Source organism: Schistocerca serialis, chromosome 5 (assembly GCF_023864345.2).
Source record: "Schistocerca serialis cubense isolate TAMUIC-IGC-003099 chromosome 5, iqSchSeri2.2, whole genome shotgun sequence".
In the NCBI taxonomy this organism is placed as follows: Eukaryota; Metazoa; Arthropoda; class Insecta; order Orthoptera; family Acrididae; genus Schistocerca; species Schistocerca serialis.
Genome location: NC_064642.1, coordinates 244904096 through 244926865, shown reverse-complemented (window position 1 = coordinate 244926865; position 22770 = coordinate 244904096). Strand labels below are relative to the sequence as shown.

The following is a 22770-nucleotide window of genomic DNA, read 5'->3' as shown; positions in this document are numbered from 1 at the left end:
TAAACAGTAGAAAGAAAAAAAATTGCCCTCGTCCTCATGTCATGTGGGCTCCTCTCATTCTAGGGTCTGAGTGAGCTAAAACTCCTCTCCAATTGTCTGAAACCTATCCCTCTTTCCTCAGTGACAAAGGAATTAACCGTTCTGAGTTCTAGAAATAGATTTTTTTCTGCTTTTTGTGTCTATCAGCACTGCTGGAATTTAGCCTGCTGGAGGTAAGTTCTTGTCAGCTATACTGTTTTCTTGCATCATTACAGTTTTCTAGTTCGCATAAAAATGTGTCATCCTAAGTCATTATGTAGCATATATGCGACATACAACTTTAATTTTTTTCTAGAACAGCAATTGAACTAAACCCCTATGTTTGGCTGAAGCACATACTTTACACAGCTGTTTTGTGTGCTTCACTTGTTTTCGTTCAGTCGGTTGGTCGGTCGCGCTGAGACACTAGATGACTTGTCCGTCTTGAGTGTCGGTGCATGTGAGGTTGCCACGTGAGTCCAGTGGGCTGCGGCGTATAGCGAGAGGTAGTGACTTCGCAGTCGACATGAGAGCAACAGGAGTCAACCCACTACATCAGTCTGGTCGGTGCGAGCTGCGACGCTATGAGACGGGAGTTCGGCACACCTTCCTGCGTCCATTGAAGCGGCTGGCAGCAGACGGTTCAGGAGAGTGATTTGGGGGGGTGCTGCACCAGGTCTTCTTGAGAAATCAGAGTCTATTAGAAGTTAATTGATTGGTGATATGTGCTTGATTTACTCTTGTTAAATTCTACTTTTTTTTTTTTTTTGTGAAGTCACCAGCCATTTTGCTTTGAGGTCATCACACCATTCTTCTTAGTTTGCCCACCCATGGGAAGGTGGTTGTTTACAAATTGGGTGGTCCGTTTTTCCCTTGTGGAGTAGCGGCAGGTTAGAGCGACCTGTGGTTCAGGTTGTTTGGTAATCTCCCTATCAATCTACCATACGTTACTAGCTGCCTCTGTCATGTTTGTCGGATTTGGTGTGTTAATGAATTTATTGCTTGGAGTGTAACACCCTAATACCTGAAATATGTTTTGAACTTTGGAAACTTTGATATTATTGCCTATGATCTTGAGAGGCGGTATCTGTGTTCTGTAGAGCATCTTAACTATTGTTTGGCCAACCTTGTAGAATTTTATATAAGATTGCATTTCATAGGCTTTTATTTAAATGATCATTTTAGTAGATAATGTTGCCACCCTTTCACTGTAAGACTTTTCTTAGAAGTTAAAATCAAGTTGCACCTTTGGTGGCAAGGTTAATATTTTAATTATTAGTGTTTTGTACCATTTCCATCCCTCCTACATGGGGTGCATAGTTTGTGTGCTCGTGTAAACTGTTAAAACTCTTAGTTTAAAGTTATCTGGTGTGTTGCAGATTTGCACCAGTGTAGTCTTTCAGAGGATGTTGTGAGCAGTCGTAACTACGGCCGTGTCAAAAGGGAGTGGCAAGGTTCTCTGCCTGAAAGCTCATACAGTCAAAACTTGTTTCTTTCTGCCTCTGAATAAATTGTAACTTTGATATTTAGAGAGTGCTTTCTGATTATAATTTTAAATCTGTTTCTTTTAAAAAATGCTTTTAGGCACTATTAAAGCGAATAAAATTCCCATTTGTTAAAAGGAATTTGGTTATGATTTCATCTGTTACTCCCTGGCAACTATCCATGCTTACATAGTGTGATTAAATGTGTTAATGTTTTTGATGAATTGCTAGTAAATAAAATAAATTCTTAAGAATATTCTTTGAAAATAAATCACGGTTCAGCTGTATTTTATTTTTTATCAAGGAATTCAAATTATTTTGATCCAACCCTGTACATTAAAAAACAGTAAACAGTTACCTGGAATGATTCAATAGAAGAATTGTCTGATGGATCACAACTGGCAATAATGGCATCAGCTTTTGTGAGACCTGTAACAAGCCAAATACTTTAAGAAATTTATTCTATTTATTTCATCACAATAGTTAAAAATCTACTTTGTGTATCAGTTCCCATTCATACATGGTTTATTTAAATTTACAAGCTGAGTCTAATAACAGATCTGGAGCTATAAAAGATGTATGATGCATGTAGCAATTTAGGAAATTACTTATGCATTGTGGGGGCGCAAGCTCTATGGACTTCTGTCCCCAAGAATATCACTGCAAGAACAGTCCTCTGGACCTTGGGCAGTGTGTTCTGAGATGTCAAGTGTTTAAGTTGTATCTGTCCATATAATGTGTATAAATAAATATTGTGTACATGAATTGGTAATGCTGACAGCCATTACACTTCATGAACATTGTGTTCGTTACCCAAATCCTACATTGATGACTCTGACGTGATATGAACACGCAACCTCCTGGTGACCCTGAGTTTCTTGACAACTGCACCATGACATTTTCGTGTGACATGTTGCTCCACCTCCATCCAAAGTGAGAATCCAACACCTTGCTGACCTGGACCCTACACACACCGGTGGTCAGCCAGCTACAGTCAATGATAGCAAGTGTCATGAGCATTTATCCAACGACTTTTCACCACTTCAAGATGGAAATTGCAATACTTCTGTGTTTAATACCTGCACAACAATGAAAACTTTGTCACATCACCACAGACATAAGGAATGCCATATTAAACTTCCATCAACCACACTACCTTTAATGAACACTGAAAATGGTGCTATGAGTGCTTATGTGCACACTAACCTTGTCAGACTACGTAACAAAGGGACAATGATGATCGATGGTCACTAACAATGGTGCTACCCTGCCACTGCCACCATTCTCGAGTGCAATATTCCAACTGATATACATCCAATTAGTACTGATGCTACTCACAAGTCTCCCTATTGGCCGAGTGACTCTGCCATTATTGAGATTGACAGGCTAATAACAGACACCAACCACAGTGACATAACAGACGCAGAACAATCAGCGACAACAAATAAACATGCAGGTCAGTGTATTTGGTGGTCTCACAGTCAGATAGTGATTTTGAATAGAATGGTATAATTCCACAAACTGCTTTTGCTCTCACACGTCACATGGGTGACATCACAGCAGCTGCATCGCATATCACGGTACACCACAACTACGGCCGTGTCAAAAGGGAGTGGCAAGGTTCTCTGCCTGATAGCTCATACAGTCAAAACTTGTTTCTTTCTGCCTCTGAATAAATTGTAACTTTGATATTGGCCCCGCCAATCACACCACTCACCACACCCCACCTTGCACTGAGATATGCTGATGCCCACTGTGTGCTGGTACAGATGCTCAACACACTGTTTTACCATGATCACACATCAGCAGATACTAGGATGCCACAACAGACTCATCAACAGCACTATGACCACAAGATGGATATCAGAATTACAACCTGACTGCTACACCACCTGAAATGACAATGAAGTGTGTCAAGTTAGAGCCAGACATTACTGCCATTCATACAGTGAACCCCGTACCATGTGGGCTGGTGATCTACCATGAATTTATCCAGCTGACAATGAGTTCATGACATGCCACCAATCCTATGTGCACAACACACAGACCTACCACACCATGATGGCTTCCAAATGACCGTGACTTCACCCCACTTACTGTGACATGTGCTATGATCGAGGGGTGCAATGCCATTAACATGGACTTACTTGCTACACCAGCCTCACCAAGCACTACATTTTGTTACACCGATGCCACCACAGCATCCGTGACAGCAGTGACGTGACTAATAGAACAGTGTGCACAGTGAACACATGGACAAACACCACCAGAAAACTGTGATATCCAACAGAACTATATTTCTCTTCAGTCTGCCAATGCCTCTATACATCATATGGGTGACGGTACAGAAATATCAGCTGCGCTGCGACACTCGGCACTCCACGGGTATGACAGCACCGCCCAGCTGGCTGTGCCACACGCTGGACCACAGCTCCAACCAGAATATCACACCACGCCATGCCAACAGGTACAACAGACAGGCCGGCCGGAGTGGCCGAGCGGTTACAGGCGCTACAGTCTGGAACCGCACGACCGCTACGGTCGCAGGTTCGAATCCTGCCTTGGGCATGGATGTGTGTGATGTCCTTAGGTTAGTTAGGTTTAAGTAGTTCTAAGTTCTAGGGGACTTATGACCACAGCAGTTGAGTCCCATAGTGCTCAGAGCCATTTGAACCATTTGAACAACAGACAGTGGCCATACCTCATCAGGCCACCACACTTGGTCCGAGCAATGCCATGCAACTACTGCACGGGACAACTCAGTGGGAACAACCCAATGTCTATCAAACTCCACCTGCTGCAAATTCACACAGACTCACCAGAAATGTGGTTTGATTTATGTGAATGTATGAAGAGGACAGCAGGGATCAAGGATGACCAGAGAAAGCTGTTAATACTTCTCAACCTTCTCAGTGAACAAGTGGATCTTGTCAGCAATCTACTACTAAATACTCCGACTACACTTAAGTATAAGACACTGAAGTCACTAATATTGCAGTGATTATCACACATGCCAGAGCAACAACTGTACCTAGCCATAAATGAGATGACACTGGGCAATAACACACCATTGGTGTTATAGCACAAACTGCACCTGAAAATTGATAACAACCTACTACCAGATCAAGCCCTATGGTCATTATGGTTACCCAAGCTCCCAGAGAAAATACGAACAGCACTTCTAGTACATGTGGACACACTGTTGGAAACATGCCTACAACTGGCTGATAGGATATTGGCACTCACACACCACCACACACTGATCAGTACAAGGACACTTATCTATGACCACCATGCCAGCAGCAGATACAGTGCACAAGAGACAAAAACAGGAGCAGTGGGAGACACAGCACAAAACACTGCACGCAGATACTGTGCAACCTCCTCCTCCCCCAGCAACTGGACCACAGCCATCTTGCAGGCTGGAACTGCTGCAGCACCACCACAATCACGGTGCATGGACCCACCTCCTGCAGGAAATAAACAAAAGAGGAAGATGCCCAATGACTGGGCCAGCACAACACAAACGAGCCAAAACAAAACGACAAGCAGCTACTGCTGGTTTCAAATGCAATTCGGCACCAACACTCACCACTGCCGACAGCTGTGTGGCTATCCAAACTACACTGGTAGACTGGCTTAGGTGCACCAGCCCACCTACTTTCAAGAAGCTGCCTCCCTACTGGAGGTACCAAAGCACGTAACATGCCACATACACAGGCAGATGGCGCATGACTGTTTGTTTATGAATGCCAGCTACCCCAGTACCTGCTGGTTGATATGGGTGTGGACATCAGCACACTACCCCCACATTTCACCACAGGAGATTACAAGCCCTCAACCACAAGACTCCAAACAGCAAACTATTTAATACTGGTAATGGGCACAACCTCCGCAATGCTCTGGGTAGATGACCGCACACTACATCCATGGACTTTCTTTCTGGCCGAAATGGTGGAACCGGTGCTCAGAGTTGACTTCGTCCATCATTATCACCTCATCCCAGATCTCAGCAGGGTTCTGTTATTACAAGGTGATGGACTGCGCTCTATAGGGGCCATCTGCAGTGACAATCTGCTGTCCATCACAAACCCTCCTCCTCCTCCACCACTAGACATGGAGATCACAATTAATCTTGCATTACAATGCGTAACACTGTGCGATGAACTCCACGAAGATCATGGCCTATGAGAACATCAGCAAAGAGAACAACAAAACATCTACAGGGAATAGAGAATGAGCAGCTACATAGCTGCCATCACGAACTGGACAGCCAACTGCAATGAATCTGGCAGCAACTATAGATGGCCTGGCACACCTGAGAGCCACATGATAACTGTACAACCACTAGAATGGATACACAGGTTAGTACAGTTCCTGTTATACTTCAAAAATGGTTCAAATGGCTCTGAGCACTATGGGACTCAACTTCTGAGGTTATTAGTCCCCTAGAACTTAGAACTAGTTAAACCTAACTAACCTAAGGACAGCACACACATCCATGCCCGAGGCAGGATTCGAACCTGCGACCGGAGCGGTCTCGCAGTTCCAGACTGCAGTGCCTAGAACCGCACGGCCTCTTCGGCCGGCTATTATACTTGGTGATGCAGCTCTCGTGACGGGATTGAATAGTAACAGTGTTTACGCTCTCATGAGCAGGTCCAATAACGGTAGTGTTTCTGCTCTCATGAGCAGGTTTCCCACTGACAAGGTTACCACCCATGCAGACAGATCAGACAACAGGATTCTGCCCCTTGGACCACCCCTACCAAACAAAACAGTTAGCATAGTTATGGACGGCACCAATCACAGAATTAATACAACACTGGGACCACGCATACGCCGCTGTCCCCGACACCTAGTCCCACACAAACTCAAGCCGGCCAAGGCAGCCATTAAAGAATTTCTCCAGGATGGTATAATCAGACCTTCAGACAGTGCATAGGCATCACCTATCACCACGCAGCCAAAGAAAGACAGTACATGACACCTCTGCGGTGACTACCAGTACCTCAATGCCAGAAGGATTATAGATAGCTACCAGGTCCCAAATATCCAAGATTTTGCTCACAAGTTGGCAGGGGCAACCATCTTTAGATACTGGATTGTAAAGGAGCGTACCCCCAAATATCTATAGCCCTGGAGGACGTTCACAAAAGGACCATTATCACCTCATTTGGTTTATATGAATTCTTATTCATGCTGTTTGGGTTGAAAAAAGCCACACAGACTTGGGTTGTTTTTCAGTGTGCCACACTGTTACTGCTATTCAGACAATTTAATTAAATTCTCAAAATCCATGAACAACACCTGCATGGAGTATACGAGAAGCTTTCACAACACAGGGTGGAAATTAATACTGACAAATGTCAAGTACGACAGTCTTGTGTCATGTTTGTCGGCACCTAGTTGATGCAACAGGCACGTGGCCCACATAAGACAAAATTGAGCAGATTACTAACTGGTCCCCTCCCACAAATAACTAAGAATACATAAATTTCTCAAAGTTGTCAATTTATACCAATGACACTTACTCAATGCAACTGCAACTCTACTTTTGGGAACAGATACTACCATCATATATAGTTAAAATATGGCTTCCCGGCCATCGACCTTCTTGTGCAAACGCACACACTATACCCGAACTCGTATGGGACTTGGTAGATTAATCTGCCACGAGTAATGAGTATGATGGGCAAACATCTAATAGGTGCACTATGAATGTAGTGGTGTGGACATGTTGAGAATGTGGATCTCACGGGGAGCGTGCAAGGGTTAAGTCCCTGCAGACGCACTATCCTCTGTGCCCGCAGTGGCTCAGATGGATAGAGCGTCTGCCATGTAAGCAGGAGATCCCGGGTTCGAGTCCCGGTCAGGGCACACATTTTCAACATGTCCCCAATGAAGTACATCAATGCCTGTATACAGCTAGGGTGTCCATTTAATTATCATTTCATTTCTAGCAAAGCTGCATGGTCATCCACAGTAACTGTTCTTTCGGGAACAGATACTACCGTCATATACGGTTAAAATATGGCATCCCGGCCATTGACCTTCTTGTGTGAACGCACACACTGTACCCGAACTCGTACGGGACTTGGTAGATTAATCTGCCACGAGTAATGAGTATGATGGGCAAACATCTATTAGGCGCACTACGAATGTAGTGGTGTGGACATGTTGGGAATGTGGATCTCACGGGGAGCGTGCAAGGGATAAGTCCCTGCAGACGCACTATCCTCTGTGCCTGCGGTGGCTCAGATGGATAGAGTGTCTGCCATGTAAGCAGGAGATCCCAGGTTCGAGTCCTGGTCGGGACACACATTTTCAACATGTCCCCAATGAAGTACATCAACGCCTGTTTGCAGCTAGGGTGTCCATTTAATTATCATTACAAATTGTTACATGTGACATAGAAAGGGTAGAAACCAAAGTTGACTGTTTGGAGGCTTTCACAATCTCCAAATTTAAAGAAACGAACAAAAGTATTGAATTAGTTAACGAACATGTCAAAAACACGGAAGTAGTCGTTTTAAATGAATTAGTGAACCGAAAAGAAGAGTTAAAAATGTTGCAGGAACTCATTGTTTCAGAAAAAGAATTGTTAGGGGAAAGATTGAAATTAAATTCTGAAGTAGTTTCTGATAAGATATCTCGTATTGACGAGAAAGTAGAAAGTGTAACAATAGAACTGCAAACAGTCAGCTCTGAAGTTTCAAAACTGCAAAATAATACAGGGTTATTACAAATGATTGAAGCGATTTCACAGCTCTACAATAACTTTATTATTTGAGATATTTTCACAATGCTTTGCACACACAGACAAAAACTCAAAAAGTTTTTTTAGGCATTCACAAATGTTCGATATGTGCCCCTTTAGTGATTCGGCAGACAGCAAGCCGATAATCAAGTTCCTCCCACACTCGGCGCAGCATGTCCCCATCAATGAGTTCGAAAGCATCGTTGATGCAAGCTCACAGTTCTGGCACGTTTCTTGGTAGAGGAGGTTTAAACACTGAATCTTTCACATAACCCCACAGAAAGAAATCGCATGGGGTTAAGTCAGGAGAGCGTGGAGACCATGACATGAATCGCTGATCATGATCTCCACCACGACTGATCCATCGGTTTTCCAATCTCCTGTTTAAGAAATGCCGAACATCATGATGGAAATGCGGTGGGGCACCATCCTGTTGAAAGATGAAGTTGGCGCTGTCGGTCTCCAGTTGTGGCACGAGCCAATTTTCCGCGGGCTACGCGTGAAACTTGCCAGCACGCGTTCAACCATTTCTTCGCTCACTGCAGGCCGACCCATTGATTTCCCCTTACAGAGGCATCCAGAAGCTTTAAACTGCGCATACCATTGCCGAATGGAGTTAGCAGTTGGTGGATCTTTGTTGAACTTTGTCCTGAAGTGTCGTTGCACTGTTATGACTGACTGATGTGAGTGCATTTCAAGCACGACATACGCTTTCTCGGCTCCTGTCGCCATTTTGTCTCACTGCGCTCTCGAGCGCTCTGATGGCAGAAACCTGAAGTGCAGCTTCAGCCGAACTAAACTTTATGAGTTTTTCTACATATCTGTAGTGTGTCGTGACCATATGTCAATGAATGGAGCTACAGTGAATTTATGAAATCGCTTCAACCATTTGTAATAGCCCTGTATAATGTCCAGTTTTGATTCAAACCAGATGTTTGTGCATAATTGTAACAATGTTAGTTTAAAATGTTACCCAGGTGATGCGAAATTGCATACGGTTGACTTTGTGCATCAGTGCAAAGACAGTTTCCAACCTAACATGCCAGAGTCTGTTAAAGTTAAATTTGCGAAACGTTTTTTGGATGGTGAAGCCCTTACATGAACGAACCAAAACATTGATACAAATACTACGTCTTTTGCCAATTTTGTACGCCAATTCTTGTCAAAGTTTTGGTCGGAAAACAAACAGGCAAGAATAAAATCTGAATTTCTTTACAGTAGTAAATATCACACAGGTCTTGCAATCAGCATGCGAGAATTTTGTGAAAAACAATTAGGGACATTGTCACATTTGAGCAAACCTTTGGACAAACTGATACAGATTGACGCACTGAAACGGCGCCTACCACAACGTTTTCAGTGGGGACTCGTATATGGACCAGATGACAGTGTTGACGAATTTTTACATTGTGTAGACAAAATTGACCGTGCATGGAAGAATGATGACAGACAGTACAATCAAAACGTCATAAACACTCACAATAGGAATGGGGGGTCACAACAATATAATGGGCACAGAAATAATAACTGGCATGGTAACCAAAACAGTAGTTACAACAGACACGAAAACCATCAAGAACAGGGAAACAGTAACCAGCCTCACACCAGAAATCCCAACCAGGGAAACAGTTAACCACCTCGTTGGGAGCCTGTCAATTTGAGGTGAATAGTTATGGCACAAACCAGGCAAATAGGAGGTTAAAGATACAGAAACGTAAAAGCAATCATAAATGTAATGTAAATAGGGATTACTACTTAAATGATACTAGTTATAAGCAAAACTTTTGGGATCACATGTTGAGTGAATTGAATAATGCGCATACTCAAGCAGGACTACAGTTTGAACTTAATGAACATGACTTAGCATTAATTGATGACACATTAACACCTGATGTAGACAGAACTTATGATATGTATGGTATCACTAGCTTGTTTTCTGATGAAGGTAAGGATAATGAGGTATCTATATTAGTAGAAATTGGTAGTCAAAATGTGGAAATAACACCTGACTTAGATAATGAAACAGGTAGCGATTTCAGTAGTGTAACTTCAGATGTTGAACACTTAGTAGTTAAGGCAGATGTGCATGCAGAGGCATCACCCACAGATTATTTTGATGATGATTTTGATAAAGATAGTGTTGTGAAGGATGATGTATTTGATTATATATGTACACAAGAGAAATTAGATGGCATTATTTATGTTGAAGTTATTGATAATGGTGTTGCAGCTGAAAGTAACTCTGAAAGCGAAGTTGGTTCATGTGAAGATATTAAGAGTGCAAACAATGTATTAGTACCAATTTGTATAAAAGAAATCTTAAGTAAATCTACTAATAAGAAGGAACAAGCTAAGTTGATAAGTGAGAAGATTTTGGAATCTATTGTCAGTGAAAATGAAGTTTGTTTAGAAAATAATAAGGAAAGTGAAGTCATCAAATCAGATCCATCCATGAAAGATAATTTTAAGTCTTGTGAAAGTAAGGTATTTGTTTCACGTGTATTTGATTCCAGTCATAATGACACTCAATCTTATGCTGATTCTGGCATTGAAACCTGTAGTGAAGAAGTATGTAACAACATCAATACAACTGAATTAGAAAGTGACTTGCTGACAGAGAATGTGAATAGTGACCCAAATATTACCTTAGGTAGCCCTTATGTAGAAATAAGCATTAACAATTGGTCAGGTCTTTGTTTGATTGACACTGGCAGTCTCATTAGTAGTATCTCAGACAAGTTGAGGAACAGGATAAAAGACATGGAAAGTTACATCGAATTTCCAATCACAGGTGTACGGATTAAAGGTGCCAGTGGCAAGTTTACTAACTTAATAAATAAACAAGCTTTAATTACATTTTCTGTTGGCAACATTAATTTTGAACATGGTTGTTTAGTTATTCCAGACATCAATGAGCAAATGATTTTAGGGATGGACTGGATAGTTAAAGCAGAGGTGAGTTTTGATTGGCAAAATTCAGAATTACTGTTCACTGAACCAAAGACCAGTATTCAAGGAAAAGTAGTGATCCAGTTAAATTCAAGTACAAGCAGTAGTAACCATATTACGGAAATAGTTTATCCAGAGTGTAGCCATTACATGGAGGAAGAGGAAAAATAGGGATCACAAGAACCAGAATTTGGTTGATGATAGTTACTCCCTAACCATATCAGAAAAGGTAAAAGAAGTAAATGACTTGACCGAGTCTGAAAAGCAGGAATTAGAAAATTTTCTCTGGGAAAACTAACATTTTTTGTGATCAACCTGGTAGGGTCAAAGATTATGAATGTCATTTGAAGTTAAAACCACACGAACCCTTTTTCATTAAGTCTTATGGGGTACCCATCTGTAAAAGGAAAGAAGTGGAGAGGGAACTCCAGAAAATGCAAAAATGGAGAATAATAGAGAAAGTCACAGTCCATATAACAGCCCGATGGTCTGTATTTCAAAAAAGGATGGTGGTGTTAGGCTGGTATCGATTTCACGTCACCTGAATAAGTTTATAGAAGGAGAAACAGATCATCCTGAATCCATGGAGGAACTCCTGTACAAATTCAATGACACAAAATATTTTTCTAGCCTGGATTTGACCTCAGGTTTTCATCAAATCACATTAGCACAGGATTCAAGGCAGTACACAGCCTTTTTATATAATGGTAAATGTTTTCATTATTGTGTTGTTCTGTTTGGGCTGAATGTGTCTGTAGCTGAGTTTATTCGAACTTTGGATCATGTGATGGGAAGTGAACCACTATCTAAACTAATTATTTATGTGGATGATATATTAATAAACAGCAAAACTTGGGAAGAACACCTTGATATTTTGTACAAATTAGCCAATAAGTTCAGACAAGGTGATATGACCCTTAAATTAAGTAAATGCAAATTTGGAGTATCCGACTTGAAGTTTTTAGGCCATATAATTAACAGAGAAGGCATTCTACCTGACAGTGATAAAATTTCTGCAATTGTCCAGTTTCCATGTCCAAAGAACAAGAAACAGCTGAGGTCATTTTATGGTCTATGTAATGTAGTCTAATTAAGTCGGGTGATGCTGAGGGAATTAGATTAGGAAATGAGGCACTTAAAGTAGTAAAGGAGTTTTGCTATTTGGGGAGCAAAATAACTGATGATGGTCGAAGTAGAGAGGATATAAAATGTAGGCTGGCAATGGCAAGGAAAGCGTTTCTGAAGAAGAGAAATTTGTTAACATCGAGTATAGATTTAAGTGTCAAGAAGTCATTTCTGAAAGTATTCGTATGGAGTGTAGCCAAGTATGGAAGTGAAACATGGACGATAAATAGTTTGGACAAGAAGAGAATAGAAGGTTTTGAAATGTGGTGCTACAGAAGAATGCTGAAGATTAGATGGGTAGATCACATAACTAATGAGGAAGTATTGAATAGGATTGGGGAGAAGAGAAGTTTGTGGCACAACTTGACCAGAAGAAGGGATCGGTTGGTAGGACATGTTCTGAGGCATCAAGGGATCACCAATTTAGTATTGGAGGGCAGCGTGGAGGGTAAAAATCGTAGAGGGAGACCAAGAGATGAATACACTAAGCAGATTCAGAAGGATGTAGGTTGCAGTAGGTACTGGGAGATGAAAAAGCTTGCACAGGATAGAGTAGCATGGAGAGCTGCATCAAACCAGTCTCAGGACTGAAGACCACAACAACAACATGTAATTTTTATCGTAAGTATGTCAGCACCCAAGCTTTAAATGCACCGTGTTTGAGAGAGCTATTAAAAAAGAATATCATATGGGAATGGACAGATCAGTGTCAAGCAGCATTCGATGAGATCAAACAACAACTAAATAACAGTCAATTACTCCATAGACCTGACCTTTCACTACCATTTTGCCTAATGACAGATAGTTCAGATTATGGATTGGGTGTACATTTGTTTCAACAGAAGGAAATTGATGGAAAAATAGAACATCTTTCAATCAGTTTTGCCAGTCGAGGTCTGCAGAAACTTGAATGTAATTACACAGTGACTGAGAAGGAACTACTTGCCATTGTATGGGGTTTCACTAAATACATAAACTATCTAGCAGGTCATAAAGTCATAGTTTTCACAGATCACAAAGCTCTATGTCATATTCAAGACTGTAAACTTTTCAATAGTAGATTAACCAGATGGGCCATATTTTTACAACAATTTGATTATAGCATTCAGTATATAAACGGGGATCAGAATATAATTGCTGATGCTTTGTCTAGATTACCTGTGGGGGGTGGTCAGGAAGAAGAACTATTAGATAACAAAGTGTTTAAAATAATGTACATGAGAGGGATTAAGGGTGAAAAGGAAATTACTAACATTTGCAGTCAGCTTAGGAGATACCAGAACCAGGATGATGATTTGAAACTTGTGAAAAGCCTTATTGGTAAAAAGGGTTGTAAAAAGGTTGGCATGTATTATCAAAACTTTAAAGGTATTTTATTCAGGAGACATAACACTGACTCTGACATCTGGAAGGTTTGTTGGGCTAGACAATGTGTTGACGTTTTAATTAAGTACACACATGAGAGCTATGGACACTGTGGAATCATGAAATGCACTGACAAACTTAAGGAAAATGTCTATTTTAATAATATGTTTAGAAGAGTAAGACAAGTTATACAAAAATGTGATCGGTGTCAAAGAGTAAAAGTCACAAATCAGAAATACCAAGGTTATTTACAAAGTATTGTGCCAAAAGGCAAATTGGAACTGATAGGAATTGTTTTGTTTGGCCAATTGCCGAGAACTAAAGAGGGTTATACATATTTGTTTGTAATTGTTGACTTATTCACTAAACTAGTAAAATTGTATCCACTAAAGAAGGCAACAAGCAGGAAAATTTTAAACTGTTTCTGTAACAATTACTTCACACAGATTGGAAAACCAAAAGCCATTCTTTCAGACAATGGGAGCCAATTTACATCTAACGTTTGGAAAGATTTCATGAAAGATGAAGACATTAAGCACATTCTTATTTCCAGATATTCTGCGTCTTGAACCCAACTGAGCGCTACATGCATGAAATTGGCAGGCTTTGTAGAACTTACTGCTCTAAAGATCACACAAATTGGTCAAGTTACATATGTGATTTTGAAGATGTTTTGAACGCCTTACAACATACAACAACTGGCTGTACACCTTATGAAATCCATTTTAACAAACACCCACCAAACATCTTGTATGAATTGATCAATTTTCCTGTCTGTAATGAGTTAACACCGGACGAGAGAATGGAAATAGTAAAGAAAAATATTGAAACACACTGTGCCAAGAGAAAGCTTAAACATGATTCAAAAGGAAAGTTTACACAGTACAATGTAGGTGATCTAGTCTTAACCAAAAGTTATGAGAAATCCAAGGCAATCAATAGAGAGATCAAGAAATTTTTCGATATTTACATTGGTCCATTTGAAGTTTATGAAAAACCACATCCAAACGCCTACCGACTTGTCTATCCCAAATCAAAAAAGCTATTTGGTTTAAGAAATGTCACTCAGTTGAAACCTTATGTACAATAATTGCAATCCCTCAGGGGGGTACACAATCTTTGAGTACTATGCGTGTGGCTTATGCAAGGTGCCCCAGCTAATGTGACATTTTCTTCTCGAAAACACTGATGCCACATTCTACGATACCTTTCTGACACACAAACTTCCGACAATACATACATTAATTTTTTGTACCTATGTTTGCTTATATTTGTTATGTAAGATATTTTCATGTGATTTAATTTGTAGTATAAGATACATTTTGTTTTGATTGAGTAATCTGCATCAGCAGATGTATTGATAATTTGACATTTACATCCTACCGATTGTGACTATTACTGATATGTGAGGACTATGATTTGCCAGTAAAAACCAATATGTATTTCTAGTGAGGAACAGTTACACATCTTTACAGACAACAGACCATATTGAATTTATATCAGCTTATGCGGAAATGAAAGGCGGATTGTGTGAAGATACACTAAGCTTATTAATACATACTCAAAGACTTTATGGTACATTTGTGCAGTTAAGAAGAACTATATACATCTTTTCACTGTTTTTGTCTTATATGGGTTATCCACAACGAAGGAATTACTATGTTCTGCTTCTCATACCATTATACGATTGACAGCTGAATTAATGTGTTACTATATATAAGACCACATGAGATGTTGAAAGACGTTATGATTTATGGGTTGAAGTGATTTATGCTGTTAAGAAGGGATTATCACCATGATATACTATATACATGTTTCACTCAGTTATGTACACACGAGAGAGATGTTGAAATTGCTATGAATTGTTGAGGATTGTCTTGAAATAAGGTATGTGATGTGATTTGCATTTGTATTAAGGATTTGAGGTTGCCGACTCATTCCTGTTGCTCATTCACATGAATTGATGTTTACATTTATTGATGGAAGATGGTTTGATTTGATATTGCATTTTTGTAGGGGTATTTGGATGAGGATGTTGATGATGATGATGATGATGATGATAGGTTTAGGTTATGTGATATTAATGGTTTTGATGAGTAGTTTAATTGAAAGGATTATGATGATGATGATGATGATGATACTGTGCAGTCACACACAACAGAACTTATGAATGATTTGAATCGCATGAAGTAGAACTCATACATTTTGATTGAAGGAAATGCTGATGTGAAATTAAACTTGAGAGTTATTTTTGAACAACTATGACAACACATAGCACACAAATCACATTGAAAAACTATTATTTTACATTAGTCACATCTCACAAGACACAATCTGGAGACTAGTTTGGTATTGAGGGATAGGAAATGACAACTTTAATAGACAGACTGAGGACTTTGACAAAATAAAATATAAGATGCCATGTGACAAGGTTTTGGATATTTTTTATAAAATCTCCTTACTGCAAGGTTCCTAACTATAGCACAATTGCATTTTTACTTGCTTAAGTGTATCTTGCCACTTTCAGGAATTTTATTGACATATTACTTATTTTCTCACAATTTATAAAATCTTAAAGCTGTTTCTCAGTGTTAATTTGATCTGATTTTCTGGATGTCTGGTAAACATTTTGAAACGTTATTGCATTTGATGTACAAAGTCAAGAAATATTGACTATACGTAGTATATTCAGATACTTGTGACAACAACCCGGATTGGATATAAATGAGCAGTTTCTATACTGTCACAATATAAATATACAACTATAATTTTGAATATTCATGTTTGATAAGATTTGTAAAATATTTTATGGTATCGCAAACTGTTAGGATAAATTTTATTTTTCTGTCTTTTATATGATAATATTATTCTACAACATGTCGTATGGACACTTTGAAAGTGCAACATAATCACTTCAATCAAATTTGTAATTTGTTATCTTAGTTGTGTTTGAGTGTTTGAAGGAGAGAAAATTAATGGACGCACTAGAAGTGACAAAAACAAGGACATTCTAGAAGTGATAGTTTCGGATAAACATTGATTCAGAAAATTTGATGTAAATATTGATTTTGTAAAAGTTTGGAAATTTCTTTGTAATCTCATATTTCCATTTCTTGTTTTCTTGATGTATTTGTTTGTAGCTATTTGGAAAACTTATCTGTATGTAAAGTTTCATGATCCAATTTTGTACCTTTTAAGATATATGCAGTTAATGTTATTTTGTCCAACTAGTACCGTATCACATCAATCACACTAATGTTTCTGTGAGAAGAGTATCGTCTATCAGGCTAGGCGAAACTCTTCGGGGGTATTGAAATATTACTGTATCTCATTGCTACGAATCAGAACCCCTCGGAGAGCATTAAAGATAAACACCAGTCCTAATTGAATGAGATGTTCACTCTGCAGCGGAGTGTGCACTGATATGAAACTTCCTGGCAGATTAAAACTGTGTGCCTGACCGAGACTCGAACTCGGGACCTTTACCTTTCGCGGGCAAGTGCTCTACAAACTGAGCTAACGAAGCACGACTCACGCCCGGTACTCACAGCTTTACTTCTGCCAGTACCTCGTCTCCTACCTTCCAAACTTTACAGAAGCTCTCCTGCGAACCTAGCAGAACTAGCACTCCTGAAAGAAAGGGTATTGCGGAGACATGGCTTAGCCACAGCCTGGGGGATGTTTCCAGAATGAGATTTTCACTCTGAAGCAGAGTGTGCGCTGATATGAAACTTCCTGGCAGATTAAAACTGTGTGCCCGACCGAGACTCGAACTCGGGACCTTTGCCTTTCGCGGGCAAGTGCTCTACCAACTGAGCTACCGAAGCACGACTCACGCCCGGTACTCACAGCTTTACTTCTGCCAGTACCTCGTCTCCTACCTTCCAAACTTTACAGAAGATCTCCTGCGAACCAGGTTCACAGGAGAGCTTCTGTAAAGTTTGGAAGGTAGGCGACGAGGTACTGGCAGAAGTAAAGCTGTGAGTACCGGGCGTGAGTCGTGCTTCGGTAACTCAGTTGGTAGAGCACTTGCCCGCAAAAGGCAAAGGTCCCGATTTCGAGTCTAGGTCGGGCACACAGTTTTAATCTGCCAGGAAGTTTCACCAGTCCTAATTGTCCAATTGTAAAGTGACCCGTTTCCAAATTACATACAAAAATAACCACTATTTCAGTATACATATAACTCGAAAATGATGTTTTGCTGATTAACATTGTTCTTATGTGAAAAACACAATATAAATGTTAAATTAAGACTGTAACTAATTTAAAGAAATGTTGCACTTGGTCAGGATGTACCAGTAAACCTATCAGTATAAAATTACTACAGCAAATTAAATAGAACATATAAATAAACCACGTTAATTGAATCTCCGATATATGTTAACACTAAAATTCAGGCACTAGTTGATTTGTTATAAACAAATTTAGAAATGTAATTGTTACCTGTAACATAATTAGTCAGAAAAAGTTATATTAACTCGTAACTAACCTGAAAATAGGTTCACCTTGTTCAGCACTGAGAATGTAAATTTTTAGCAATGTGTATCTCATATTCGGTTTAACTTTTAACTGCGCTTTTACATAAAATTGTAATTTTCATTGTAGGTAATTGTTAACAAAAGTATAAATAGAGGTCACGCAGGTGCCTTGAGGCACTCGTTTTTTGGCTAGGGTTGCGAGCAAATGTGTTGTAGGCTCACTCGTTTGTTGATTGTTGTGAACACTGGGTCGTTTGATGTCAACTTTGGGTACATGTGATGTAACCGGTACAGTTCACCAGGCTCGGACACCAGAGTCCTGGAAGTATATTGGTGTTAAAACTGCACTGTACTTTGGAATTTATTTGGGAGTCTTCCGCAATCCTTTTCATAGGCTGCACAGCGACGAGACGAATCCAGGAATTTTACAACACCCCAAGAACTAAACAACTCTCACTGTTGGTAGAATTGACGTGAAAACAACAGCACATCGACTGGGCATTTCACTCAAAAGTCAAAACATTTGCAACGTGAAGGTGGGAAAATATAAACATCTCAACAGGCAGACTGCTATGCTGATCAAGACATCTAGATGAGTACAAGCTAGACAATATCTCCAGAGATGACCTGCACCATACTGCAACATAACTTCTGCTTTCCATGCCTTTGAGCAGGGAGCCCTGTGGGGACACAAGCTCAATGGCCTTCTGTTCCCAAGAATATCACTGCAAGAACAGTATCTCTGGACCTTGAGCAGTGTGTTCTGAGACGTCAAGTATTTAAGTTGTATCTGTCCATATAATGTCTATAAGCAAGTATTGTGTATGTAAATCAGTAATATGACAGTCATTACACATCATGAACATTGTATTCGTTACCCAAATCCTACAGCATATTTAAGTCAGTTTCTGTGTATTTGACATGTTCAATAGATACAAAGAACTAATGAAAAAACTTAATTTAAATTGCTACTGCCATGTGCTTTCTTTGATATTCACAGATGATTATACACTTGAGTAAATTTGTCTGTTGTTTTTATTTACAGTCTGAGCTGTGACTCGGTTCTTTTTCTGCGTCTGCATCCACATCTACAGCCATACTCTGCAAACCGCTGTGAAGTGCATGGCACAGGGTATGTCCCATTGTACCAGTTATTAGGATTTTTTCCTCTTCAAATTAAAAATATAATAAAAACAGTGCAGACTGCATAAATTATTTTATTTTAAAACAACAATGACTGGTTTTGATCAATGTCTGATCATCCTCAGACTATTAATATGCCTTGCTGACTGTTGGAGGTTGTGGCATAGAGCACTTGTGGTGATTCCACCTGCTTTTAATTCTTTGTTTGTTGATTGTTGTCCTTGGTGTTGATGTACTGCATTGCTACACTGGCTGAAAAATGGGTTGTAGATGCCAATACACACTACTGTAAATCATGTAGCCGACAGGTACACAGTTGCATTTCACAGTACTTTAATTTCACTGTTAATAACCCGCCAATAATACGCAGTTATATGGCTAGTTCACTATTGTTTAAACTTTTCATAAGCCTCATTAATAGCTAGCAGGCAAAACTCCGCATACTGCTACAATAGTTTTCCGTTGAACATCTGTGAGCAGTAAAACCATAACTACAAAGTTCACAGTTATTGAAGAATAATCAGGCACATATGGAGCAGACACTGTCACTGTTTTTACACATGACCTAATTGTTTAACAATTATTACTGTTAAGCTGATGCATTGTTGTTGTCCTAAACAGCACAGTTTACTTGTACGAAACTCGGATGTGGGCTGACTGTCTTGTGACCAAGAATCAAGCCCTTATATATCATCACAATGATAGATGCTGAAATTACACATTGTTTAAAGTTATGTTTACAGAAAAAACAATTAAAACTTAACTCACTCAATTAACTGAATACATCAAAAATTGCGTCTTTTTAACAGTTTCTTCTACTATATGGTTTAGGCCGAATTATTTGTTTAAATCATGAGAGTAACAAATGTAGTTACACAAACAATACTTTTGACAAAACTGTTAATTATTTTGGAATTAATTAAGGGCTGGTTTTGCTAACATGTTTTTGAATAGAGCCAAATAGATACTTTAAGATTACTAGTACTTCGTCTTCCGATTGTTTACAATTATTACAGAATTTATACTTGTTTATATGTCAACAATAGAATTTAAGTTATGAAACAATCACTGATTTCACCCTATAACAAATGATACTAACTAGGAATAGTCACAATAAATTAGAAAATCTAGGCACAAAATTAGGCACAAAAGTAGATCCGGTGTTATATTATTTAAAACTAGGGGCTAATCTTTCTCTTTTATGAAAATGCAGATTATATTCATGTATGCTAATGGTAACTAGTTAAACATGAAAAAATGAATTTAAGGTGGCAGATGGCAAAACAAGAGGGTAATTAAAATTATTCCAGCTTGCTTTGTCACACACTAATTGCTTTAAGCTTACGCAAAGAGCAACTGATGGACCAATTTCACACCAAATCAAATGCACCAAATAATGTGACTATAGCATTCGAGCCTCTTTAAATATGCTGTCTACTGTTTTCCGCCGCAAGTTGAAATCGAGAAACGGTATGTCCCACAACAGACTGGAGTGTCTCAATAGTCACATTCAGAATACACTGCACAATGAATGCTCTCAATTCATCTACATTCATAACTTGAGCACTGAATACAACATCTTTCAGATAACCTCACAGCCAAGAGCCACACAGATTAATATGATGTGATGTGAATGGCCAGAGTGTAGGAAAATGAGGGCTGATAATTCTAGCGTTTCCAAAATGCCTCTGTAACACCTGCTTATTGCCTTTGTGTTATATGGTAACAATATGCATGTAGGGGGGGGGGGGGGGTAGAGTCCAACTGGGGAACAGTAAATTATGGAGTTCCACAAGGTTCTGTCCTTGGTCTCCTCCTATTTCTCATATATATCAATAACCTAGTTTTGTCCTCAAACAAAGCAAGCAACTTTACAATGTTTGCAGAGGACACAAGTATTGCTATAGACAATAAGACATTCCCTGACCTAGAATTAAATGCCAAACAATTACTTGGGGATATCCTGAATTGATTCACAATAAATTCTCTATCAATAGACCTCAGCAAAACCAATGACATTCATTTCCATTCTGATCACAAAAGCCCACAGGAGATAAACATTGCACATGCGAGCCAGCAGATACAGAGGGTAGATTGTGTGAAATTCTTGTGCATACATATAGATAATGGGCATAACTGGTAACACCACGTCAACAAAACCATGAAAAGACTTAGTTCAACAACATTTGCCTTCTGGATAATCACCAAAATTGGCGACATCAATGCCTCAAAATCTACTTACTTTGGCGACTTCCATTCACTTATGTGTTATGGAATAATCTTTTGGAGCAATTCACCATTGTTGGAAGAAGTATCCAAAAGTCAGAAAAAAGTTGCCCGAATTTTGTGTGGAGTGCCTCCAAGAACCTCGTCCTAACCTCTTTAAGCAAATTGGATTACTAACCACTGCTTCAGAGTATCTCTTTCCAATTATGACAGTCGTGCTTCACAGTCCTTCTCAGTATGAAACAAATGAAACATACTGTCATCATAACACAAGAAGGAATTGTGACATACACTATGACCTGAAAAATTTGTATCTGGTGCTGTGCACTTCCAAGTAATATTAACTGTCTATGAGGTAATAATGTACTGTTTAAAAGTAAGCTAAAGGAGTTCTTGCTTGAAAAAAGTTTCTATTCTCTAGAAGAATTCTACAGCAGAGGTAGCTATCCGTGATCTGTAACTCAAGAAGATGGTCACTTACACTCTGTAAAAAATTGTTTCGATAAGATCTGAAAATTGTATCTTAACCTTTGTTAGTGAGTGTAATTAGAACTTACTGATTGTGTTACTTTATTATTATTTTCAATTTGTATTTGTAATCTTCATTTGTTGTCCGGATGGAAACAAATGTAATAATGAATTAAATGTTTTGACTCTTTCCTCATCCACATGTTACCATGCAAAAATGGGTCTATGGAATACGTATTCCAATAAAAATAAATAAATTTGCAATGTATGGAGGAGTCCCAACTTGCATAAAAATGATTCTACCCACAAATCTTCACTGTTGAAGGCTCGGAATGATGTTACAATGTTAAAGACTCTCATAGCATTTACCAGTGATAGTACAGGTAACAGTACCCACAGGACTCGATCTCCTTGGAAAAATATGGCTCTACAATAAACGATGCCATCAACTCACACCACACAGTCACCCTTGCCAAATAAATTGGTACTGGCTGATGTGCCTGTGAATTTCCTATTGCCCATATTCTACCATTGTGTGTATTGTCTGTCCACAGAATTTTCCATGGCCATTCATTGTTCACTTCCATACAATGAAGAAATTCCAGAGTGAATGTTTGCCTTGTTAGCAAGTCAGCAGAGGCAACTTCTGAACATGTGTGATTTTGAATGGATATCAATGCAGGATGTTACATAGGATTTTATGCACTGTGCTCACAGGCATGTCCAACGTTCAGGCAGTTCCCCATGCACTGCT

General features: G+C 39.3%; 1 protein-coding gene across 3 annotated transcripts in view; it reads right to left on the bottom strand.

Moving 5' to 3' along the window:
* LOC126482297 (pyrroline-5-carboxylate reductase 1, mitochondrial-like) overlaps nt 1-22770 on the bottom strand; it is a 176797-nt gene that overhangs the window by 89691 nt on the left and 64336 nt on the right. For all 3 annotated transcript variants that reach the window (XM_050106310.1, XM_050106308.1, XM_050106309.1), the window contains exon 2: nt 1861-1931. In XM_050106310.1, coding sequence (XP_049962267.1) covers nt 1861-1931 — 71 coding nt within the window. The remainder of the gene's footprint in view (nt 1-1860; nt 1932-22770) is intronic.